This window comes from Phocoena phocoena, chromosome 8, assembly GCF_963924675.1.
Source record: "Phocoena phocoena chromosome 8, mPhoPho1.1, whole genome shotgun sequence".
Lineage (NCBI taxonomy): Eukaryota > Metazoa > Chordata > Mammalia > Artiodactyla > Phocoenidae > Phocoena > Phocoena phocoena.
Window position 1 is genome coordinate 101,167,663 of NC_089226.1, and position 24,299 is coordinate 101,191,961.

At 43.2% G+C, this 24,299-nt stretch overlaps 2 protein-coding genes across 3 annotated transcripts in view; both read right to left on the bottom strand.

Moving 5' to 3' along the window:
* NXF1 (nuclear RNA export factor 1) overlaps positions 1-2,003 on the bottom strand; it is an 11,590-nt gene extending 9,587 nt beyond the window's left edge. Inside the window, exon 1 of the mRNA XM_065883066.1 lies at positions 1,871-2,003. Coding sequence (XP_065739138.1) covers positions 1,871-1,898 — 28 coding nt within the window. The 5' untranslated portion in view covers positions 1,899-2,003. The remainder of the gene's footprint in view (positions 1-1,870) is intronic.
* A 1,450-nt stretch (positions 2,004-3,453) lies between these two features.
* STX5 (syntaxin 5) overlaps positions 3,454-24,299 on the bottom strand; it is a 28,144-nt gene continuing 7,298 nt past the window's right edge. The window contains exons 9-11 of one of the 2 annotated variants that reach the window (XM_065881645.1): positions 24,167-24,269; positions 23,872-23,993; positions 3,454-4,188 (exon numbers count right to left, since the gene is read on the bottom strand). In XM_065881645.1, coding sequence (XP_065737717.1) covers positions 4,013-4,188; positions 23,872-23,993; positions 24,167-24,269 — 401 coding nt within the window. In that variant the 3' untranslated portion in view covers positions 3,454-4,012. Of the gene's footprint in view, positions 4,189-23,871; positions 23,994-24,162; positions 24,270-24,299 lie in introns of both variants that reach the window. The other variant, XM_065881646.1, reaches the window with a different exon arrangement.

Genomic DNA, 24,299 nt, shown 5'->3' on the forward strand with positions numbered 1-24,299 from the left:
GTTCAGGGGGGAAAAATAAAGATACATGCATCCCAAAGTTCATAGCAGCACTATTTACAGTGGCCAAGATATGGAAGCAACCCAAGTGTCCATCAAGAGACTAATGGATAAAGAAGATGGGGTACATATATACACAACAGAATACTACTCAGTCATAAAAAAGAATGAAACCTTGCCACTGCAACACCATGAATGGACTTGGAGGGTATTATGCTTAGTGAAATAAGTCAGACAGAAAAAGACAATTATTGTATGATAGCACCTACATGTGGAATCTAAAAAATAAATATATTCAGCAAAACAGAAACAGTCTCACAGATATAGATAACAAACTAGTGGTTACCACTGGGGAGACGGAAGTGGGGAGGGGCAAGATAAGTTTATGGGATTAAGAGATACAAACTACTAAATATACAATGGATAAGCAACAAGGATACATTGTACAGCATGGGCAGTGACAGCCATTACTTTGTAATAACTTTTAATGGAATCGAATTTATCAAATACTGAATCACTATGTCATACACCTGAAACTAACATAATACTGTAAATCAACCTTACTAAAAAAAACTAAATAAATAAAATTCTTGTTCTTAAACTGCCACTCTGAAGTGAACGTGGAAGTGTGAGTGACCCAAGTGTAACTGGACACAACTCAGACTCCCTGAAAGTCACCTGAAATCAGCTGTCAGCCCACCCAAATCTACTTAATCCCAAGGTGACCTCTCTCACATCTCAGAAAACCAATCACAATGATTACATTAGCTTTCAGTAAACAATACCTCTTTTGTCTATACAGTACAGACATCAGTTACAAATATGACCAATTTAAGAGCTTCTTTTGAAAGCCTTATTCTCAAACTGCCACTCTGAAGTTTAGGGAGTGAGCTCTTTGTTTCCTTGGTCAGAAATGCCTCTTAACTCAGGAGACAACTCCTAAATTCAGGTTCTAGTGGCAGCTAGGGTGTTTCACCAAGGGTCCTCAAATGTTCTCCAGGAATATGATCCTCTGAACCCTGGTGGGTAGGAATGGCTTCTTAAAAAAGACGCATGATTCCCCATAAAGGTCTGCCTAATGCGTAATACTCTGCAAACAATGAACCTCAAGAAATGACCCTAGGGAAAAAATAATAAATGAATAGAAAGCGCAGCTAACGTTCATTGAGAGCTTTCTCCAATGCCAGGCACTATGCTCCAGGCACTTGACACGAACCATCTCGTTTTAACGCACACACGGAGACAACCTCAGGAGGTAGGTACTGTTTCTATCCTTATTAAAGGGGTGGAAAATCAGGCCTGAGTGTTTAACTCACTCAAGATTGGCATAGCCAACTCAGGATTGAAACCTCGGCTGTCGTGTGCTCTTTACCACTACTCTGGACTAAAACCCAATGTAGTGTTCGGACTAGAACATCGAGTTAGTGTGTAGGTCTAAAATATTAAGCCAAAGCCGCGGCGGGTGGGGGGGAGGGGAAGGGGGCAAGACCGACTGGACGCGCGGTAGAAAATAGGGCACCGGCGGCCCAAGAGCAGGGCACCGACTCACATTAAAGAGTCTGGCAGCCAAATTGAACTGACAGGTATCAACCACCCACAAAGTTCAAAGGAATCTCATCACCACGCTGCCGAGCCACCGGCTTCGAGCCGCAGGTGCTCGCAACGCCAGGATTCCGGAATTAACAAGTCGGGCACCCACCCTCAAGTTCAGCCAAACCCCCGGGCTGCCTCGCCCCGGGCCGGCGCCGCGCACCGCCGCTCCCCGCGGACGCCGGGCCCCTTGCGGCCTCACGCCCCGGCGCTGCGGCCTAGGCCGGCGCTGCCCAGCTGAGCCCAGATCGTCCCGCTCCCCAACCCAAGGGCCGGCACTGACCGTTGTACGACTTCCCCTCGTCCGCCATGGCACACCGAGAATGGGAGGGCTCTGTCGCGGGCCGCAACCCAGCCCAACGTCCGAACGCCAAGGCGCTCCAAGGCGAAGTGCTCCTGCGCTGGGTGCCACCGCTTTTATGGGGGCGAGCTCGTCACAGACAGCCGACGTCCTACAATAATAGGCGGGGCCGCTGGGACATGTGCGTACGCATCCGACGGGCAGACGCGCCGGGGGCGGGACTTGGCGCTGCACGCCCCGCCCAAGACCCGAGCTCGCGAAGCCCAGAGTTACCGCGAGTTCGCCCCGCCCCCTACTCTCATCCGTCCGTCGCTAGACCAGCACCACAAAGGTAGGGGATCAAGCAGAGAGCTGGACGCTACAGCCCAGGATTCCAAGAGGAACAGGGAAGAGGAGCCACAAGAAGTGCTGCCGAGGAATGGGAGACCAAGGGCCTTGGAATGGGAGTGACCGCTCATAGACCCCTACGGGGATCCAGCCAGGGCTTAAGTCTCAGCTCAGCCCAGCCCTTTGCCATCTGCGTTATCTGTGCCGTGCTTTCCTCGCCTATAAAAATAGAAAACTAGAAGGTAAGCTCCAAGAGAGCAGGGACTTGACTAATTCATGGCTTTTTTCTCCAGCACCTGGCTCAGTACCATACCTAGCACGTAGCGGAAACTCAACAAATATTTATGAAATAAGCTTCCTATCTATGCGTTCCCCCAAGAAGAGTTGCAGAGTCAAATGAGAAAAACTGCATGTCAGGCTTTGGTCGTCTTCACAGACCGCCCCACCCACCACCAATGTGCTGTGCTAAACCCACATCGTGGGTCAACTGGGCAGTGAAGATGCAAGCAAGACCACCCTCTGAACACAGGCCAAGGGGAGAGGAAATATTAAAACACCAGGCCTAGGAAAGACCTGGGCTCTCCTAGACAACCCCCCCACCCCAAAGTGCTATGGCCAGCCCAGTGTGATGGTGATGGTCCTCGCTATAGCTTGAGCTTCCTTTGGGTGTGTGAAATGGGGGAACTCCGGTGACCTCGGCACGATGTGGTCGTGGGTCCTGCTCGGGACTGACAAGCATATTGACCTCCCTGGAGGGTAGGTGTTCCAGGCAGGTCTCTACTTCATTCTCGTGTGACTAGCTTGGATTTGGTGAGGGGCTTCGAGGGGACCACGAGCCTCAGCTGGAGCTGCGAACAAACACTTCTCTTCACCTTTCACTCCTGGCAGCAGGCAGAACTCCTGCTTCATCCAGCCCAAGGAAAACATGGGGCCAGCTGGTTGGAGGATGCAGATGAAACAGGTCCAAATACTTCTGGAGATGGTCCTGGAAGTTGCCACCCATCAGAGACCCACTCTGAGATCCTGCTCCCCGCTCTGAAGGGAAGTTTCCATGCTAATTAAGTGCTGCTGCACTTGGTTATCCCCTGCTGGAGGCAGCTGTGTGCATGGAGCCCAAAGCCTGGCCCCTTGGGGCCATCAGCCCAACCCTTTCAGTTATAATATTGGGCAGTGGGCTCACTCCACTTGCTGCCTAGGCCTTTGGACGCTCTCACCCAAAAATGACGACATGGCTAGTTAGGCTGACAGTCTTGTTGTAATTGGGAGAAAACAGGCTGCAGCACATTTGGCAGATTTGAGAGTCACCTGCAGCCAAAGTTGGGGTTATGCAGGCAGCCGAGGGTCTCAGAGCCCCCTGCCTCACATGGTGAAGAGAGGAAGAAGAGGTCAAATTCTAACCCAGATGGGAAAGTTGGTCCCTGGGCCAGTTTCACTTCCTTTCCTCACTCTCAGGAAGGTGAGGAAGGACATCACCTCCCCTTGCTGCCAAAGTTTCTTTTGCGACAGGCTGGGGAGGGTTTATAAAAATCTCCTACTGGAGACAACCTGCGTGATGAGCCCTCCAGGTGGCCTCTGCTCCCTTCCAACCACTTCACAGCAGAGTCCAAATCCAGAACCGTGTGTGTTTCATGGGCTGGAGGGTGGGGAGGGGAGGACAGGGTGGCCAGAGGAAAGGAGTGGGGGATTGGGGGCAGTGGCCCACTGCTGAGGACCTTTCTCCCAAGCATCCTGCACAGGCTCAGTGGCAGCTCTGGCCACCTGCCCTCCCAGGAGGGTTCCAAACCCCCATGGAGTGCCTCAGAGTGGAGAGGGTTCAGGCAAGGAAGACCACAAAGATGATGAAGAACACAATGAGGATGAGGAAGATTTTGACCATAAGCCACCGGTTGGAGGTGACCGACTGGAAGTACTTGAGGATCTCTGAGTGGGCGGCCTCAACATCCAGCTGGGCTCCCAGCACGTTCTCGTCGATCCTGGGGATAGGGCCGGGAGGAGGGGAAAGAGAATGACACTGGATTAAAAAGAATGCTGTTGAAGTGTATTTTCTGCATGTTTATATATTTGTGTTGATATATAGAAAAAGCTCTGGAAGGGTAATATAAACAAGTCTTGGCTGTGGTTTGAAAATCAACTCTGCAACTTATTAGCTTATGACCCCTAAGCCAGTCATTTAACCTCAAGTCTCATTTTCCTCAACTGCAAAGGAAGGAAAAATGAGGATAACACAAATCGTAAGTTTGTTGTCAATCTTAAATGAGTTATATAAAGTGCCCAACCCATACTAAGAGGATCCAAAATGTTAGTTTTATTTTTTTGCTCATTGGTATTTATTGATTTTTGTCTAATAAACAGTATTGCATTTGTAAAAAGGGGGAAAAGTTCACAGACCATTATGGTAAGGAAACCCTGGTTCCGAGTGAGAAACGAAGAAAAACTTGATGATGTGGACAGAAAGTCAAGGGATAAGAAAAGCCCTATATTAGGAGAACATCTCTTAGAGAAGTTCTCAGAAGAATGGTAATCTCTTGAGACACTGCTGAGGAAAATCAAACATATCCCAGCTAATCTGAATATGCAGAGTCCTAAAAACCAAATATAAACCCTGGTCTTTGCAAAGGGAGTCGCTGGGAGCAGGCACCTGTGGGAGCTGTGAGGTCAGAAAAGTTGGTGGAGCCTGGTAATCAAATAGGTAAGTGAGAGGAAGGGCTGGGCCAGTGGCTGCAAGCCCAAGGTCCTGGTAAGGCGGTCATGAGGACGGCGAGCTAATCTCTGTCCAAATACGGGAGCCTGGATTGTACACGGCTCCCTGTTTATGTCAGGGAGGCTAAAGTTACCAGGTTTCCTAGCTTTTGGCTATAACTACATTTCTCAGTGTGGATGTGTTTGTCATCTCATACCCAATTAAGCTCATTCATGTCGGCAATTATAATGGCTTTGCTTAACAAAAGTGGAAAAACAATGAATGCAATCTGGCATCTAAAAGATTTTAAATGGGAGTCTGTGAATGAAATCTAATACAAGGAAAGAAATTACTATTATTCTATAGTAATTTTAAGACAGAAAACTTCTTTAAGGAAGAATGTCAGCTAATAAATGTAGAAGGAATGAGCAAATTACCATTTTGCAACACACACTCTCACAAACAAATCAGGCAAGGACCATCAGGGGGCTAAGGAACTGGAAATTCACAGGGACCCAAAGCATCACTCCACAGATGACTCAGTCTGATGGTCACCACCGTGAACAAGTGGCCAAACTTGGTATCACCAATAAAGACATAACCTCGGGCTTCCCAAATACATGGAACTTAAATTTAATCATAGGGAAAACAGTGGACAAATAAACATGCAGGACCTCGTACAAGAGATGCTGGCCTCTTCAAAAACAAGTAAGTATCACACACACAAAAAAAACAAAAGGCAGACTAAAGAGACACAACAATCAAATGAAATGTATGAATGTTGCCTGAATCTTAAACTGAAGGAAAAAAGCTAAAAACTTTTTTTTTTAGAACAGTTGGGGAAATTTGAGTATGGACTGAGTACTGGATTGTGTTGGAGAATTGTTCATTTTCTTAGGCTTGATTATGGTACTGTGGCTGCTCAGGAGAATACCGATTTTTGGCAGATGCTTGCTGAAGTATCTGGGGATAAAATGTCATGATGTTTGCACCTACTTTTAAATGATTCAGAAAAAAAAAAGGTGAGAGGAAGCAAATGTGATAAAATGTCAACAGTTGGTGAATCCAGGTGAAAGGAATATAGGTGTTCCTTATGCTATCCTCCCAACTTTTCTATAGTTTGAAAAATTTTAATTTACAAGTTGGAGGGAAAAGGAAAATGACTAACACTACATCAGCAGTTTTTCTACCTTAGAAAAATGTAAGAATCACCTGTTGAGCGTCTCAAAAACGCAGATTCGGGCTTCCGTGGTGGCGCAGTGGTTGAGAGTCCGCCTGCCGATGCAGGGGATACGGGTTCGTGCCCCGGTCCGGGAGGATCCCACATGCCGCGGAGCGGCTGGGCCCGTGAGCCATGGCCGCTGAGCCTGCGCGTCCGGAGCCTGTGCTCCGCAACGGGAGAGGCCACAACGGTGAGAGGCCCGCGTACCGCAAATCAAAAACAAAAACGCAGATTCTTTTTCTTTTTTTTTTTTTCTGCCAAGCCAAGTGACTTGTGGGATCTTAATTCCCCGACCAGAGATCGAACCTGAGCCCACAGCAGTGAAAGCGTGAAGTCCTAACCACGGGACCGCCAGGGAATTTCTCCATCTACCTCCATGGTTTCACCCAGAAGCTGCTGACTCCCAAGTCCTTATCTCTAGCTTAGCCCTCTCTTCTGAGCATTAAGACCATGCATCTCATGCCTCTCAGCTGTCCCAGAACAAACCTCATTCTCCTCACCCAGCACCAGTCTGCGGCCTTTTGCGTTCTCTCCCTATCCCCAGATCCAGGAGGACTAGCTCACAGGAGCAGCGACAAATGTTTGCTAAACCAATGAACAAATGAGTACTAACACCGAAAAATACTTATGACACTTTTTCAAGGAAGACTAGAATGTAAAGTTGTATACATACTATAACTCTCACTTTTTTTTTTTTTAAATAAAAGGCTTTCAGTTTTGTTGGCATGCAGGATTTTAGTTCCCTGTCCAGGGACGGAACCCATGCCCCCTGCCGTGGAAGTGCGGAGTCCTAACCACTGGACCGCCAGGGAATTCCCTAACTCTATTTAAAATACATATGCAGGGGCTTCCCTGGTGGTGCAGTGGTTAAGAATCCACCTGCCAATGCAGGGGGCACGGGTTCGAGCCCTGGTCCGGGAAGATCCCACATGCTGTGGAGCAACTAAGCCCATGTGCCACAACTGCTGAGCCTGTGCTCTAGAGCCTGCGAGCCACAACTACTGAGCCCGTGAGCCACAACTACTGGAGGCTGTGCACCTAGAGCCCATGTTCCGCAGCAAGAGAAGCCACCGCGATGAGAAGCCTGCGCACCACAACGAAGAGTAGCCACCGCTTGCCGCAACTAGAGAAAGCCCGCACGCAGCAACAAAGACCCAATGCAGCCAAAACAATAAATAATAATAATAATAAATTCTTAAAAAAACACACATATGCATTGGGGAAAGAACACAAAGCTTTTATTGATACAAATCTGTTTCTTTGAATCTATAATATTCTAATATTCAAAATACACTGTAGGGCTTCCCTGGTGGCACAGTGGTTAAGAACCCACCTGCCAATACAGGGGACACGGGCTCAAGCCCTGGTCCGGGAAGATCCCACATGCCGCGGAGCAACTAAGCCCATGCGCCACAACTACTGAGCCCGCGCTCTATACCCCACAAGCCACAACCACTGAGCTCACATGCCACAGCTACTACATGCCACGCACCTACAGCTCCACAACAAGAGAAGCCACCACAATGAGAAGCCCACGCACCGCAACGAAGAGTAGCCCCCGCTCACAGAAACTAGAGTGCACACAGCAACAAAGACCCAATGCAACCAAAAAACAAAAACACTGTAGCCTGAGGAGCTCCAGTGTTTATGGCCTAACTCAGCAATTCAACTGAATTCCCTAGGTCTCAGTTGAACCAGGTAAGAATCAGTCAATTCTCCTGGTTCTAGGATCAAGACTGCTGTCTTCACAGTGCCGTTAAATTGCCCAATTAAATATGTGAGGCTGCTTAATGCACTGGTGTTGGGAAACCTGCTTTATACAAATGCAGGTGTTCACGCAGTTTCACTTGATCAACAACCAGGAGTACAAGCACTCTGCTTGCTAGGTGCTGTGGGGAATAAAGAACATCCAGGCCTGGACATTGCCTGAAGGCATCAGAGCAAGTGGGCGGGAATGTGTGAACCTGCGGATTCCTCAGAACTCCCACACCTCCTCTCCTTGATTCTCTCCACTAATGGCCTTTCTTCGTACCGAACTGAGAACATGGAAGTAGTCTGAAGAATTGGGCAAGGTAAAAAAAACAGGTTCCTGGCCTCATACTTGGAGATTCTGATTCCACAGATATGAGTGCAGTAGACTGCCGGGAACCTTCATTTTTTTTCTTTTCCAGGAGAAAATACATTTTTAAATTAGGTATAGCTGATTTAAGATACTATAGTAAAAAAAAAAAAAAAAAAAAGATACTATAGTAATTTCAGGTATAGAACATGGTGACTCAAAATTTTTTGTTTGTTTTCTTGTGTTTTTTTTTGCGGTACGTGGGCCTCTCACTGTTGTGGCCTCTCCCGTTGCGGAGCACAGGCTCCGGACGCACAGGCTCAGCGGCCATGGCTCATGGGCCCAGCCACTCCGCGGCATGTGGGATCCTCCCGGACCGGGGCACGAACCTGTGTCCCCTGCATCGGCAGGTGGACGTCAACCACTACACCACCAGAGAAACCCTCAAAATTTTTACAGATTATACTCCATTTAAAGTTATTATAAAATGTTGGCTATATTCCCTGTGCTGTAAAATATTTACATTCTTGTAGCTTATTTTATATACAGTTTTTATCTCTTAAACCCCTCCCCCTATCTTGCCCCTCTCCCTTCCCTCTCCCCATCAGTAACCACTAGCTTGTTCTCTATATCTGTGAATTTGTTTGTTTTGTTACATTCATTCATTTTTTTCTTTCCATTTTTTTAAACTGCCATATTGTTGATTTACAATATTATATGTTTTAGATGTACAACATAGTGATTCACAATTTTTATAAGTTATACTCCAATTAGTTACAAAATATTGGCTATATTGTCTGAACTCTACAATATATCCTGGTAGCTTGTTTTATACACAGTAGTCTGTACCTCTTAATCCCCCACCCACATGTTGCCCCTCCCCCTTCACTCTCCCCACTGGTAACCACTAGTTTGTTCTTTATATCTGAGTCTGTCTCTTTTTTGTCATATTCAGTAGTTTGTCTTATTTTTTAGATTCCACATATAAGTGATATTATACACTATTTATCTTTGACTTATTTCACTAAGCATAATACACTCAAAGCCTATTCATTGTTGCAAGAGTTGCTGCAAATGGCAAGAGTTCATTCTTTTTATGGCTGAGCAGTATTCCATTGTATACATATACTACATCTTCCTTATCCATTCACCTGTTGATGGACACCTAGGATGTTTCCATATCTTGGCTATTCTAAAAGTGGTGCTGTGAACACTGGGATGAATGTACCTTTTCAAATTAGTGTTTTCCATTTTCTTTGGATATATACCCAGGAGTGGAGTGGAACTGCTGGACCATGTGGTCGTTCTAATATTTTTACTTTTTTGAGGAAACTCCATACTGTTTCCCACAGTGGCTGCACCAATTTACATTCCCACCAACAGTGCACAAGGGTTCCCTTTTCTCCATATCCTTACCACCATTGGTTATTTGTGGTCTTTTTGATGATAGCCAGTCTGACAGGTGTGAGATGCTATCTTATCGTGGTTTTGACTTGCATGTCTCTAATGATTAACAATGTTGAGCATCTTTTCATGTGCCTGTTGGCCATCTGTATGTCTTCATTGGAAAAATGTCTACTCAGGTCTTCTGCCTTTTTTTTTTTTTTTGGCCGTGCTGTTCGGCTTACAGGATCCCGGTTCCCTGACCAGGGATCAAACCTGTACCTCCTGAATTGGGAGCACAGAGTCTTAACCACTGGACCTCCAGGGAAGTCCCTCTACTCATTTTTTGATCGGATTTTTTGATGTTGAGTTGTATGAGCTGTTTATACATTTAAATTAATCCATCAGTCATATCATTTGCAAATATCTTCTATTTTGGTAAGCTATCTTTTTGTTTTGTCTATGGTTTCCTTTGCTGTGCAAAACCTCGATTTGGTCCCATTTGTTTATTTTTGGTTTTGTTTCCTTTGCTTTAGGAGATGGATGCAAAAAATATTGCTATGATTTATGTCAAAGAGTGTTCTGCCTGTGTTTTCTTCTAGGAATGTTATGGTTTCTGGTCTCACATTTAGGGTCTTTAATCTACTTTGAGTTTACTTTTTTTTTTTTTTGATGCACCGTGTGGCTTGTGGGATCTTAGTTCCCTGACCCGGGCCCCTGGCAGTGGAGGTGCAGAGTCCTAACCACTGGACCACCAGGGAATTCCCACACTTTGAGTTTACTTTTATATATGGTGGGAGAAAATGCTCCAATTTCATTCTTTTACATGTAACTGTCTGGTTTTCCCAGCACCACTTACTGAAGAGACTGTCTCTTCCCCACTGTATATTGATGCTTCCTGTGTCATAGATTAATTGACCATAAGTTGTGGGTTTATTTCTGGGCTTTCTGTTCTGTTTCATTGATGTGTCTGTTTCTGTTTCAGTACCATAGTGTTTCGATTACTGTAGCTTTGGTACAGTCTGAAGACAGGACGCATGACAACTCAAGCTCTGTTCTTTCGCACAATTGTTTTGGATGTTGCAAGTCTTGTGTCTCCACAAAAGACTAACTGCCATTACTTCACGGGTGAATTCTATCAAACATTTAGAGAAGAGCTAACACCCATCCTTCTCAAACTCATCCAAAAAATTGCAGAGGAAGGAACACTCCCAAACTCATTCTATGAGGCCACCATCACCCTGATACCAAAACCAGACAAAGATACTACAAAAAAAGAAAACTACAGACCAATAACACTGATGAACATAGATGCAAAAATCCTCAACAAAATACTCGCAAACAGAATCCAACAACCCATTAAAAGGATCATACACCATGATCAAGGGGGGTTTATTCTTCAATACACGCAAATCAATCATTGTGATACACCATATTAACAAACTGAAGAAAAAAAACCATATGATCATCTCAATAGATGCAGAAAAAGCTTCTGACAAAATTCAACACCCATTGATGATAAAAACTCTCCAGAAAGTGGGCATAGAGGGAACCTACCTCAACATAATAAAGGCTATATACAACAAACCCACAGCAAACATCATTCTCAATGGTGAAAAACTGAAAGCATTTCCTCTAAGATCAGGAATAAGACAAGGATGTCCACTCTCACCACTATTATTCAACAGTTTTGGAACTCCTAGCCACGGCAATCAGAGAAGAAAAAGAAATAAAAGGAATACAAATTAGAAAAGAAGTAAAACTGTCACTGTTTGCAGATGACATGATACTATACATAGAGAATCCTAAAGATACCACCAGAATACTACTAGAGCTAATCAATGAATTTAGTAAAGTTTCAGGATACAAAATGAATGCACAGAAATCTCTTGCATTCCTATACACTAATGATGAAAACTCTGAAACAGAAATTAAGGAAACACTCCCATTTACCACTGCAATAAAAAGAATAAAATACCTAGGAATAAACCTACCTACGGAGACAAAAGACCTGTAGACAGAAAACTATAAGACACTGATGAAAGAAATTAAAGATGATACCAACAGATCGAGAGATAATACCATGTTCTTGGATTGGAAGAATCAATATTGTGAAAATAACTATACTACCCAAAGCAACCTACAGATTCAGTGCAATCCCTATCAAATTACCAATGGCATTTTTTATGGAACTAGCACAAAAAATCTTAAAATTTGTATGGAGACACAAAAGACCCCGAATAGCCAAAGCAGTCTTGAGGGAAAAAAACGGAGCTGGAGGAATCAGACTCCCTGACTTCAGACTATACTACAAAGCTACAGTAATCAAGACAATATGGTACTGGCACAAAAACAGAAACACAGATCAATGGCACAAGATAGAAAGCTCAGAGATAAACCCATGCACCTATGGTCAACTAATCTATGACAAAGGAGGCACGGATATAAAATGGAGAAAAGACAATCTCTTCAATAAGTGGTGCTGGGAAAACTGGACAGCTACATATAAAAGAATGAAATTAGAACACTCCCTAACACCATACACAAAAATAAACTCAAAATGGATTAGAGACCTAAATGTAAAACTGGACACTATAAAACTCTTAGAGGAAAACATAGGAAGAACACTCTTTGATATAAATCACAGCAAGGTCTTTTTTGATCCACCTCCTAGAGTAATGGAAATAAAAACAAAAATAAACAAATGGGACCTAATGAAATTTCAAAGCTTTTGCACAGCAAAGGAAACCATAAACAAGACGAAAAGAGAACACTCAGAATGGGAGAAAATATTTGCAAATGAATCAATGGACAAAGGATTAATCTCCAAAATGTATAAACAGCTCATGCAGCTCAACATTAAAAAAACAAACAACCCAATCAAAAAATGGGCAGAAAACCTAAATAGACATTTCTCCAAAGAAGACATACAGATGGCCAAGAAGCACATGAAAAGCTGCTCAACATCACTAATTATTAGAGAAAGGCAAATCAAGACTACAATGAGGTATCGCCTCACACCAGTTAGAATGGGCATCATCAGAATATCTACAAACAACAAATTCTGGAGAGGGTGTGGAGAAAAGGGAACCCTCTTGCACTGTTGGTGGGAATGTAAATTGATACAGCCACTATGGAGAACAGTATGGAGGTTCCTTAAAAAACTAAAAATAGAATTACCATATGATCCAGCAATCCCAGTACTGGGCATATACCCAGAGAAAACCATAATTCAAAAAGACACATGCACCCCATGTGCTTCATTGAAGCACTATTTACAATAGCCAGGTCATGGAAGCAACCTAGATGCCCACCGACAGACGAATGGATAAAGAAGATGTGGTACATATATACAATGGAATATTACTCAGCCATAAAAAGGAACGAAATTGGGTCTTTTGTTGAAACGTGGATGGATCTAGAGACTGTCATACAGAGTGAAGTCACAAAGAGAAAAACAAATATTGTATATTAACGCGAGTATGTGGAACCTAGAAAAATGGTACAGACGAACCAGTTTGCAGGGCAGAAATTGAGACACAGATGTAGAGAACAAATGTATGGACACCAAGGGGGGGAAAACGGTGGGGGGGGTGGGTGCGTGGTGTGATGAATTAGGAGACTGGGATTGACATGTATACACTGATGTGTATAAAACTGATGACTAATAAGAACATGCTGTATAAAAACATAAATAAAATTCAAAAAAAAAAGACTACATGCCATTAGTTTTTGATAGGGATTGCACTGAATCTGTAGATTGCCTTGGGTAGTATGGTCATTTTAATAATATTAATTCTTTTAATCCAAGAACATGGAATATTGTTCCATCTGTTTGTGTCCTCTTCAATTTCTTTCATCAGTGTCTTATAGTTTTCCAAGTACAGGTCTTTTACTGCCTTAGATTTATTCCTTTTCTTTTTGATGCGATTGTAAATGAGTTTCCTTAATTTCTCTTTCTGATAGTTTGTTGTTGGTGTATAGAAATTCAACAGATTTCTGTGTATTAATTTTGTATCCTGCAACTTTACTGAATTTATTGATGAGCTCTAGTAGCTTTTTGGTGGCATCTTCAGGGTTTTCTATGTATCATGTTGTTTGCAAACAGTGACAGTTTTACTTATTCCTTTACAATCTGGATTCCTTTTTCTTCTGATTACTGTGGATACAACTTCCAATACTATGCTGAATAAAAGTGGTGAGAGTGGGTGTCCTTGTTCCTGATCTCGAGGATATGCTTTCAGCTTTCCACTGCTGAGTATGGTGTTAGCTGTGGGCTTATCATATATGGCCTTTACTATGTTGAGGAATGTTCTGCCCACTTTGTGAAGAGTTCTTATCATAAATGGATGTTGAATTTTGTCAAAAGTTTTATATGCACCTATTTGAAATGATCTATAATTTTTATTCTTCAATTTGTTAATGTGGTATATCACACTGATTTGTGGATTGAAACATCCTTGCATCCCTGGAATAAGCTCCCAGTTGATCATGGTGTGTATTTTTAATGTATTGGTGGATTCAATCTGCTAATACTTTGTTGAGGATTTTTGTATCTATGTTCATCAGTGATATTGGCCTGTAATTTTATTTTTTGTGATATCTTTGGTTTGGTATCAGGGTGATGCTGGCTTCAGATAATGAGTTTAGGATCACTCCTTCCTCTGCAGTTTTTTGGAATAGTTTGAGAAGGATAGGTGTTAACTCTTCTCGAAACATTTGGTAGAATTCACCTGTGAAGCAATCTGGTCCTGCACTTTTGTTGGAAGTTTTTTAAAATTACTGATTCATTACCAGTAATTGGTCTGTTCATATTTTCTATTTCTTCCTAATTCATCTTGGGAGATATGTTTCTAGGAATTTGTTCTCTGCTTCTGGGTTGTCCATTTTATTGGCATATAGTTTTCACAGGAATCTCTTTTGATCCTTTGTATTTCTGTAGTATCAGTTATAACTTCTCCTTTTTCTGATTTTATTGCCTTAGGCCCTTCCCTCTTTTCTTCTTGATAATTTTGGCTAAAGGTTTATCAATCTTGTTTATCTCTTACTTTCATTGATCTTTTCTATTTTTTTTAGTCTCTATTTCATTTATTTCTGCCCTACTCTTTATTACTTCTTTCCTCTACTAACTTTGGGTTTGTTTGTTCTTTGTTTTCTAGTTCCTTTAGGTGTAAGGGTAGGTTGTTTGAGATTTTTATTTCCTGAGGTAGGCTTCTATTGCTATAAACTTCCCTCTTAGAACTGCTGTTGCTGCATCCCACAGATTTTGGATTATTGTTTTCATTTTGTCTCCAGATAATTTTTATTTCTTCTTTCATTTCTTCAGTGATCCACTGGTTGTTTAGCAGCACATTGTTCAGCCTCCACTTGTTAGTTTTTTTTGCAGTTTTCTTCTTGTATTTGATTTCTACTCTCATAGCATTGTGGTTGGAAAAGATGCTTGATATGATTTCAGTTTTCTTAAATTTACTAACAGTTGGTTTGTGGCCTAGCATGTAATAAATATATCCTGGAGAATGTTCCATATGCACTTGAAAAGAATTTGTATTCTGCTGCTTTTGGAGGAATGTTTTTTATATAAACCCATTTGGTCTAATGTGTCACTTAAGGCCAGTGTTTCCTTATTGACTTCTTGTCTGATGTGTCCATTAATATAAGTGAGATATTAAGGTTCCCTACTATTATTGTGTTAGTGTCAATTTCTTCCTTTATGTCTGTTAATATTGGCTTTATATATTCAGGTGCTCCTATGTCTGGGTGCATGTATGTTTACAATTGTTATATCTTCTTATTGGATTGATCCCTTGATCATTATACAATGTCCTTCTTTGTCTCGTTACAGTCTTTGTTTTAAAGTCTGTTTTGTATGATATAAGTATTGCTACCCAGCTTTCTTTTGATTTCCATTTGCATGGAATACCTTTTTCCATCCCCTCACTTTCAGTCTGTGTGTCCGTCTTTAGATCTTAAGTGAGTCATATATAGGCAGCATATATATGGGTCTCGTTTTTGTATCCATTCAGGCACTCTATGTCTTTTGATTGGGGCACTTAGTCCATTTACATTTAAAGTAATTATTGATAGGTATGTACTTATTGCCATTTCATTAGTTGTTTGGGGGTTGTTTTTGTAGTTCTTTTTGTTCCTTTCTTCTTTTGTTCTCTTCCCTTATGATGTGATGACTATCTTTGGTGTTATGTTTGAATTCTTTTCTCTTTTTTATATATCTATTATAGATTTTTGGTTTATGGTTACCATGAGGTTTATATATAGCAATCTATAAATATATATATGTGGTTATTTTAAGTTGCTGATCTCTTAAGTTCAAATGTATTTTTACTCCCCTCCCCCACAGTTAGTTTTTGACATCATATTTTACAACTTATTGTTTTGTGTACCCCTTACTTATTGTAGATATGAGTGATTTTACTCTTTTTTTTTTTTTTTTTTGTGGTACACAGGCCTCTCACTGCTGCGGGCCCTCCCATTGCGGAGCACAGGCCCCGGATGCGCAGGCCCAGCGGCCATGGCTCATGGGCCCAGCTGCTCCGCAGCATCCTCCCAGTCCGGGGCACGAACCCATGTCCCCTGCCTCGGCAGGCGGACTCTCAACCACTGCGACACCAGGGAAGCCCTACTCTTTGTCTTTTAATTTTCCTACTAGTTTTGTAAATGGTTGATTTACTACTTTTACTGTATATTTAATTTTACCAATGAGCTTTTTCCTTTCATAATTTTCATGTTACTAGTTGTGGCCTTTTCTTTTTTACTTAGGGAAGTCCCTTTAACATTCCTTCTAAAGTTGGTTTGGTGGTGCTGAACTCTTTTAGCTTCTGCTTGTCTGTAAAATTTTTGATTCCCTCATCAAATCTGAATGAAAACCTTGGCAGGTAGGGTGTTCTTGCCGTAGGCTTTTCCTTTTCATCACTTTAAATATATCATGTCAGTCCCTTCTGGACTGCAGAGTTTCTGCTGGAAGAGTCAACTGATAGCCTTATGGGAGTTCTCTTGTACATAACTTAATTTTTCCTTGCTTTTTTTTTTTTTTTTCCTTGCTGCTTTTAATACTCTCTGTCTTTAATTTTTGCTGTTTTAATTACAGTGTGTCTTTGTGTGGTCCTCTTCAGGTTGATGCTGTTCAGGACTCTCTAGGTGTCCTGGACCTGGATGTCTGTTTTCTTTCCCAGGTCAGGGAAGTTTTCAGCTATAATATTATGTCTCCCAATACGTTCTCTGTCTCTTTCTCCCTTCCCCTCTGGGACCCTTATAATGCAGATGTTAGTACACTAGATGTCCCAGAGGTCTCTTAAACTGCTCACTTTTTTTTTTTTCAGTTTCAGTGCTTTCCACTACTCTAATCTTCCAACTCACTGATCCATTCCTCTGTATCATTTAATCTACTGTTGATTCTTTCTAGTGTATTTTTCATTTCAGTTATATTCATCCGTTTGGTTCTTCTTTACATCTTCTAACTCTCTGTTAAGGTTCTATGTTCATCCGTTCTTCTCCCAAGTTCCTTGATCATCTTTATGATCATTACCTTGAACTCTTTATCAGGTAGTTTGCCTATCTCCACTTCACTTAGTTCTTCTTCTGGGGTCTTAACTTGTTCCTTTGATTGGAACATGCTCCTCTGTTGCTTCATTCTGCCCAATTTGCTGTTTTTATTTCTATGTACCTGGTAGGTTCGTTATGTTTCCTGACCTTAGAGAAACGGCCTTTCATAGGAGATGTCCTATGCATCCCAGCAGTTCACTTCCCTCTGGTCACCACAGCTATATGCTCTAGGGCTGCCCCATATTGTGTGGGCCCTTCTGCTGTGGTGGGACTGACTAGGCATAGGTGGCCCAGTAGGCGTGGCTGGCCCCTGGTCTGGTTAGTTGCCAGGCTCTGCCTTGTGCAGTGGCTGCCAGCCATTGGTTGGCAAGATCTTCATTTTTTATAAGCTCTATAGGGGGTTCCTATGAACATCCAGGTTTGGCAACCAATAGTTAAAAGGATGTTTGTTTATTTATTCAACTACTAGGTGCTGAGTCCCAGGCATTTACACAGTGCCATGAGTTCAGCTATCTTGGTCCCTCCCCCTAGCATCTGCTTTCCCATTTCTCACCAGCTCGTCTCAAAGCCAAGTCCTATACTTATCCACTGGATCCCACTTCCTGTCACCATCTCAAGGACATAACTTTAAGATTCTTCCCCCTGCCTGCTATATTATCAATTTTTATTTCTCTGCTGGATCATTCCCATTAGAATACAAACACATGGGGCTTCCCTGGTGGCACAGTGGTTGAGAATCTGCCTGCCAATGCTGGGGACACGGGTTCAATCCCTGGTCTGGGAAGATTCCACGTGCCGCGGAGCAACTAAGCCTGTGCGCCACAACTACTGAGCCGGCACTCTACAGCCTGTGAGCCACAGCTACTGAGCCGTGTATCACAACTACTGAAGCCCATGCGCCTAGAGCCCATGCTCCGCAACGAGAAGCCACCGCTATGAGAAGCCTGCACACCACAACAAAGAGTAGCCTCCGCTCACTGCAACTAAAGAAAGCCCATGCACAGCAACGAAGACCCAATGCAGCCAAAAATAAATAAAATAAATAAATTTATTTTTTTAAAAAAAGAATACAAACATACTTTTATTTTCTCCCATTCTTTAAAAAAACAAAACAAAAACCTCTTGTCTTCCACTGGACGAACTAGGAACAATCTGAACTATGAAAATAATCATTATCCTAACTAATTGTAATATAAAACATAAATAAAAACCTTAAGCCCGTAATGATAATCAAAAACAAGGAAGAATTAAAACAAAACAAAAAACCTCCTTGGTCACTACTATGGCACCTACTCCATAACTATTTACTCTGGAAATACAGGAAAATAATTAAGATTTATCCAGCCTGATTAAGATGAACTTCAGCTCATGCAGTTAATAAAGGAAAGCTCTTCTTTACAGAAAAAACACACCCAAATTAGATTAATTAATTCAGACCAAACAAGCATCATAACTGGCTACTAGAAACATTAGGTTAAAGGTTTTTTGGGAACAGGGTATCCCATAAATCACTTGCTGACTGCAAGGAAGAAAATGTACTTTTAAAAGGAGAGATTAGGGCTTCCCTGGTGGTGCAGTGGTTGAGAGTCCACCTGCCGGTGCAGGGAACATGGGTTCGTGCCCCGGTCCAGGAAGATCCCACATGCCGCAGAGCGGCTGGGCCCGTGAGCCATGGCCGCTGAGCCTGCGCGTCTGGAGCCTGTGCTCCGCAATGGGAGAGGCCACAACAGTGAGAGGCCCGCGTACCGCCAAAAAAAAAAAAAGGGGAGAGATTTAAAAATAATAATAATAAAATAAATAAATAAATGAAAGGAGAGGTTATCTGTTACCACCTTAATCAAGTGATCAAACTTGTTCTAGATAATATAGGGTCAATCTGACATTAAATGCCTCCTAATGAGATGTAATTTGTTGAGATATATATACATCTCAAAATAAATATACACTTATAGTTGATTTTTTTTTTTTGGCTGTGCCATATGGCTTGCGGGATTTTAGTTCTCCAACGAGAGATCAAACCCAGGCCCTTGGCAGTGAAAGTGCTGAGTCCTAACCACTGGACCACCAGGGAATTCCTACAGTTGATTTTATATATGTATACATATATATTCCTAGAAGAAGAAAACAGAAAGAAAAAGAGGCAGAAAAAAATCTTGAAGAAATAATGGTCAAATATTCCCTAAACTTCATGAAAGACATAAATTTACAGATTCAAGAAGCTTAGAGAACCCCAAGCAGCATAAATTCAAAGAAGGGGCTTCCCTGGTGGCGCAGTGGTTAAGGATACACCTGTCAAGCCGGGGACACGGGTTCAAGCCCTGGTCCGGGAAGATCCTACATTCCGCGGAACAACTAAGCCCGTGTGCCACGACTACTGAGCCTGGGCTCTAGAGCCCGCAAGCCACAACTACTAAAGCCTGTGCTCATAGAGCCCCTGCTCCACAACAAGAGAAGCCACGACAATGAGAAGCCTGCGTACTGCAATGAAGAGTAGCCTGCACTCACAACTAGAGAAAGCCTGCACACAGCAACGAAGACCCAACACAGCCCCAAATAAGTAAATAAATAAATTCAAAGAAAACCACATCTAAGTACATAAACTATCAACTGTGAAAATCCAAATATAAGAAAAAACGTATTAAAAAGCAGCCAGGGACTCCCCTGGTGGCACAGTGGTTAAGAATCCACCTGCCAACGCAGGGGACATGGGTTTGAGCCCTGGTCCAGGAAGATCCCACACGCTGCGGAGCAACTAAGCCTGTGTGCCACAACTACTGAGCCTGCACTCTAGAGTCCACGAGCCACAACTACTGAAGCCCACGTGCCTAGAGTCCATGCTCTGCAACAACAGAAGCCACCACAGTGAGAAGCTGGCACACCACAGCGAAGAGCAACCCCTGCTCGCTGCAACTAGAAAAAGCCCGCACAGCAACGAAGACCCAGCACAGCCAAAAATAAATAAATAAACTTATTTAAAAAAAAGAAAAGTAGAGGGCTTCCCAGGTGGTGCAGTGGTAAAGAATCCGCCTGCCAATGCAGGGCACATGGGTTTGAGCCCTGGTCCAGGAAGATCCCACACGCTGTGGAGCAACTAAGCCCATGCACCACAACTACTGAGCCTGCGCTCTAGAGCCTGCGAGCCACAACTTATGAAGCCCATGTGCCACAACTACTAAAGTCCGCATGCCTAGAGCCTGTGCTCCACAACAAGAGAAGCCACTGCAATGAGAAGCCCGTGCACTGCAACAAAGAGTAGCCCCTGCTCTCAGCAACTAGAGAAAACCTGTGTGCAGCAGTGAAAACCCAATGCAGCCAAAAATTAAATAAGTGAATAAATAGATTTATTAAAAAAAAAAAGAAAAGTAAAAGTATCTGTCATCAGCAGAACTGCACTACAAAAAGTACTAAGGAAAATTCTCCAGGTTAAAGGGAAGTGATGGAAACTGGATATTCGGGAAGAAATGAAGAGCACTGGAAACAGTAAATATATGAGTAAGTATAAAAGACTATTATTTCCTCTTTATTTCTGTAAGATAAAAATTATACTAGTATATTGTGGAGTTTATAAAGTATGTAGATGCAACAAATATGACAACTATAACATAAAAGATGGAGGAGAGGGTTGCAAACTTCTCACATTTTATATGAAGCTGACTGTGAAAAGTTAATGATGCATACTGTAATCCCTAGAGCAACCACTGGAAAAAAAGAAAAGCAATTACATATAGCTAAAATACCAACAGACAAATTTAAATGGAATTAAAAAATTTTTTTCAACTGTTCAAAAGATAGGAAAGAAGGAAGAGAGGAACAGAAAACAGAAGGGAAAAACAGGAAAAAAAATAGTAAAATGGTAGGCCTAAATCCAACCTTAGCAAAAATTATTAACTATTAATGAACTAAATACTCCAATTAAATTCTCAGCTCTCATCTTACTTGGCCTATAAGCAAAATTTGTCACAGCTGATTATTCTTTCCCTGAATCATTTTCTTCTCCTGGCTCCTAGGACACCACATTTTTATTTTTCTTCCTACCTCACAAGCTGTGCTCCTGTTCAGTGCCCTCCCTCAGAACTAAGAGTTGAGTCCAGAAATAGCCCTGGGACTCAGTGCTTGATCCTCCTCTTTCTTAGAACTCACTTGGCCTAGTTTCAAAGTCCAATGCTGCCCACTCTTGGCCCAGACCTGTCTCCTCAACTCCTTATATCTATCGGCCTGTTCACTATCTCCACCCAGATGTCTAACAAACAAACAACTGTCCACCTGGTTGGACGTGTCCAACACAACTTATTTTGCCCCAAATCTACTCTACCCTGAGTAACCAGCCCTATTTCAAGTGAAGAGCATGAATCCCTTTGATTGCTCACATCAAAAGCCTGGAGTTATCATAAACTCCTCTTTTTCTCTCATGCCCTGCATTCAGTTCATCAAGTAATTGATCCTATTGGCTCTACCTCCAAAATACATCCAGAGTGCAACTACTGCTCATACAACCTTGGTCCCAGCTACCATCACCTCTTGCCTAGATTACTGAAAAGGCCTCTGCATCCATCTCCCTGCTTCTATCCTAGGTCCTTACAATCTGTTCTGACTACAGCAACCAAATGATTCTTTTAAAATAGAAGTCAGAGGGAATCCCCTAGCGGTTCAGTGGTTAGGACTTGGCGCTTTCACTGCGGTGGCTTGGTTCAATCCCTGGTCAAGGAACTAAGATCCCACAAGCTACGCAGTGCGGCCCAAAAAATAAATAAATAAAACAGAAGTCAGATAGTATAACCGTTCATCAAAACCCTGCAGTGGCTCCCCATGTCACTCAGAGTAAATGCTAAATCCTCACACTGGCTTTAAAAGGCCCCACATGATCTGGTCTCCCATTTCCCCTCTAACCTCACCTGGTACTACTCTCCTTCTCACCTGTCCCCAGATGCAGTGGCTTCTTTGCTGTCCTTTAACTCATCAGACATATTCTTGCCTGAAGGCCTTTACACTGGTTCTTCCCTCTGCCTGGTACTCTTCTCCATATATCCACATGGCAAACTCTCTTACCTTCCCCCTTCTTGGATAGACGCCATCTTCTTAATAGGGCCTCTCTTAATAACCATCCTATTTAAAATTACAACTTGCTCCTCCAAACCTAGAACTCCTGATTAGTTTACCCTACTCTACTTTTATTTATGGATTTATCACTGGGCAAAAATATATACTGGACCATTTACTTATTTTGTATATTTTAACTTCTGTCTCCCCTACTACAATGTATATTCCACAAGGGGAGGGTTCTTTGTCTCTTTCATCCTCGACTGTATCTCCATAACTGACTGAATGAACGCTAAGTGCCAAAGAGGAGCAGATAAAATGCCTCGTGCAGTAGCAGGGGGCACCAGGAGAGCAGAGAGGCCTTCCCGTGCGTGGGCTCTGCCTACCTCCCTCCAGTCTTATCCTGTACCTCTCTCTTCCTGTTCATTGCTTTCCAGCTACACTGGCCTTCTTGATTCTTTTTTCTTTTAATTAAAAAAAAAATAATTTATTTGGTTGTGTTGGGTCTTCCTTGCTGCACGCGGGCTTTCTCTAGTTGCATCGAGCGGGGGCTATTCTTCATTGCAGTGAGCAGGACTCTCATTGCAGTGGTTTCTCTTGTTGTGGAGCTTGGGCTTTAGGCGCGCAGGCTTCAGTAGCTGTGGCACGTGGGCTCAGCAGTTGTGGCTCGCGGCTCTAGAGCGCAGGCTCAGTAGTTGTGGTGCACGTGCTTAGTTGCTCTGTAGTCTGTGGGATCTTCCTGGACCAGGGATCGAACCCATGTCCCCTGCATTGGCAGGCTGATTCTTAACCACTGTGCCACCAAGGAAGCCCCTTGATTCTTTTTTTTTTTTTTTTATAAATTTATTTATTCATTTATTTATTTTTGGCTGTGTTGGGTCTTCGTTTCTGTGCGAGGGCTTTCTCTAGTTGTGGCAAGCAGGGGCCACTCTTCATCGCGGTGCGCGGGCCTCTCACTGTCGCGGCCTCTCTTGCTGCGGAGCACAGGCTCCAGACGCGCAGAGCTCAGTATTTGTAGCTCACGGGCCCAGATGCTCCAAGGCACGTGGGATCTTCCCAGACCAGGGCTTGAACCCGTGTCCCCTGCCTTGGCAGGCAGACTCTCAACCACTGCGCCACCAGGGAAGCCCCCCTTGATTCTTTAATACAGCAAGACTGTCCCATCGTAGGGCCTTTGCTCTAGCTGTCCACACTGCCTAGGCAACTCTTACCCTCTCCTTTGCGTGGTTGCATCCCTCTTCTTTGCATGGTTGGATCCTTCTTGTAGTTCATGTCTCTGCTTAAATATCAAGCCTTCAGAGCAGCCTTCCCTGCCACCCAATCTGATATACCTCCTCCATCACTTTCTGAACACCTCATCCTACTTTAATTCTCAGTATAGCCCTTATCAGTACCTGAAAATTTCTTCTCAATTCTTTTTAACAGCTATCCTCACCCACACTATTAAATTCCGTACTACAAAGTAAGCTCCACAAAATAGACTTAACTGTGCTGTTCATCACCGTATCCCCAGCACTTAGGACAGTGCTTGACAAGGAACAGGTGCTCAATTAACACTTGTTGAGTGGATGGAGGCAGATGAACTTGACCCTATGGGTGGACAGGATTCACTCTTCTCTTCCAAAGGGCATCAAGCTGTCCCTGGGGACCTTTAGGATGCCAATCCACGGGGAAGAGAAGGCTCCTGTTTTTGAACTTAAGGAGAGAAAGAATCTCACCTCTGAATGGTCTCTTCCTGTTCCTTAACCATGTGTGCCAACTGCTGGAAGATGGAGCCCAGCTCAACAATTGTGGACTCAATATTCTGCATGGTGTCTGCCCGACTCTGGATGTAGGAATCCTTCAGAGGAGAGACAGCATACATGAGCACTGGGAGCTTCTGCAGGGGAGGGCCTGCCTCTTTAGGACCCTCCACTTTGCCATTCCACCCATGGCACATTCCAAACACTTGCTTGTGACCACAGAGGAAAACAGAGGAGCAACTCCTCCCAAGCTCAGAGCGTGGATACCTGCTCATCAATGAGCTGCAGCTGCTGGCTGGTCCTAGAGTCCATCATGTCAATGGCCACGTCCCCAGAGGCTCGAGACTCCGCCCCCAAAACCACAGCACCGCCCCCTGGGGGAAGAAAGAAGACATGGCACTTCT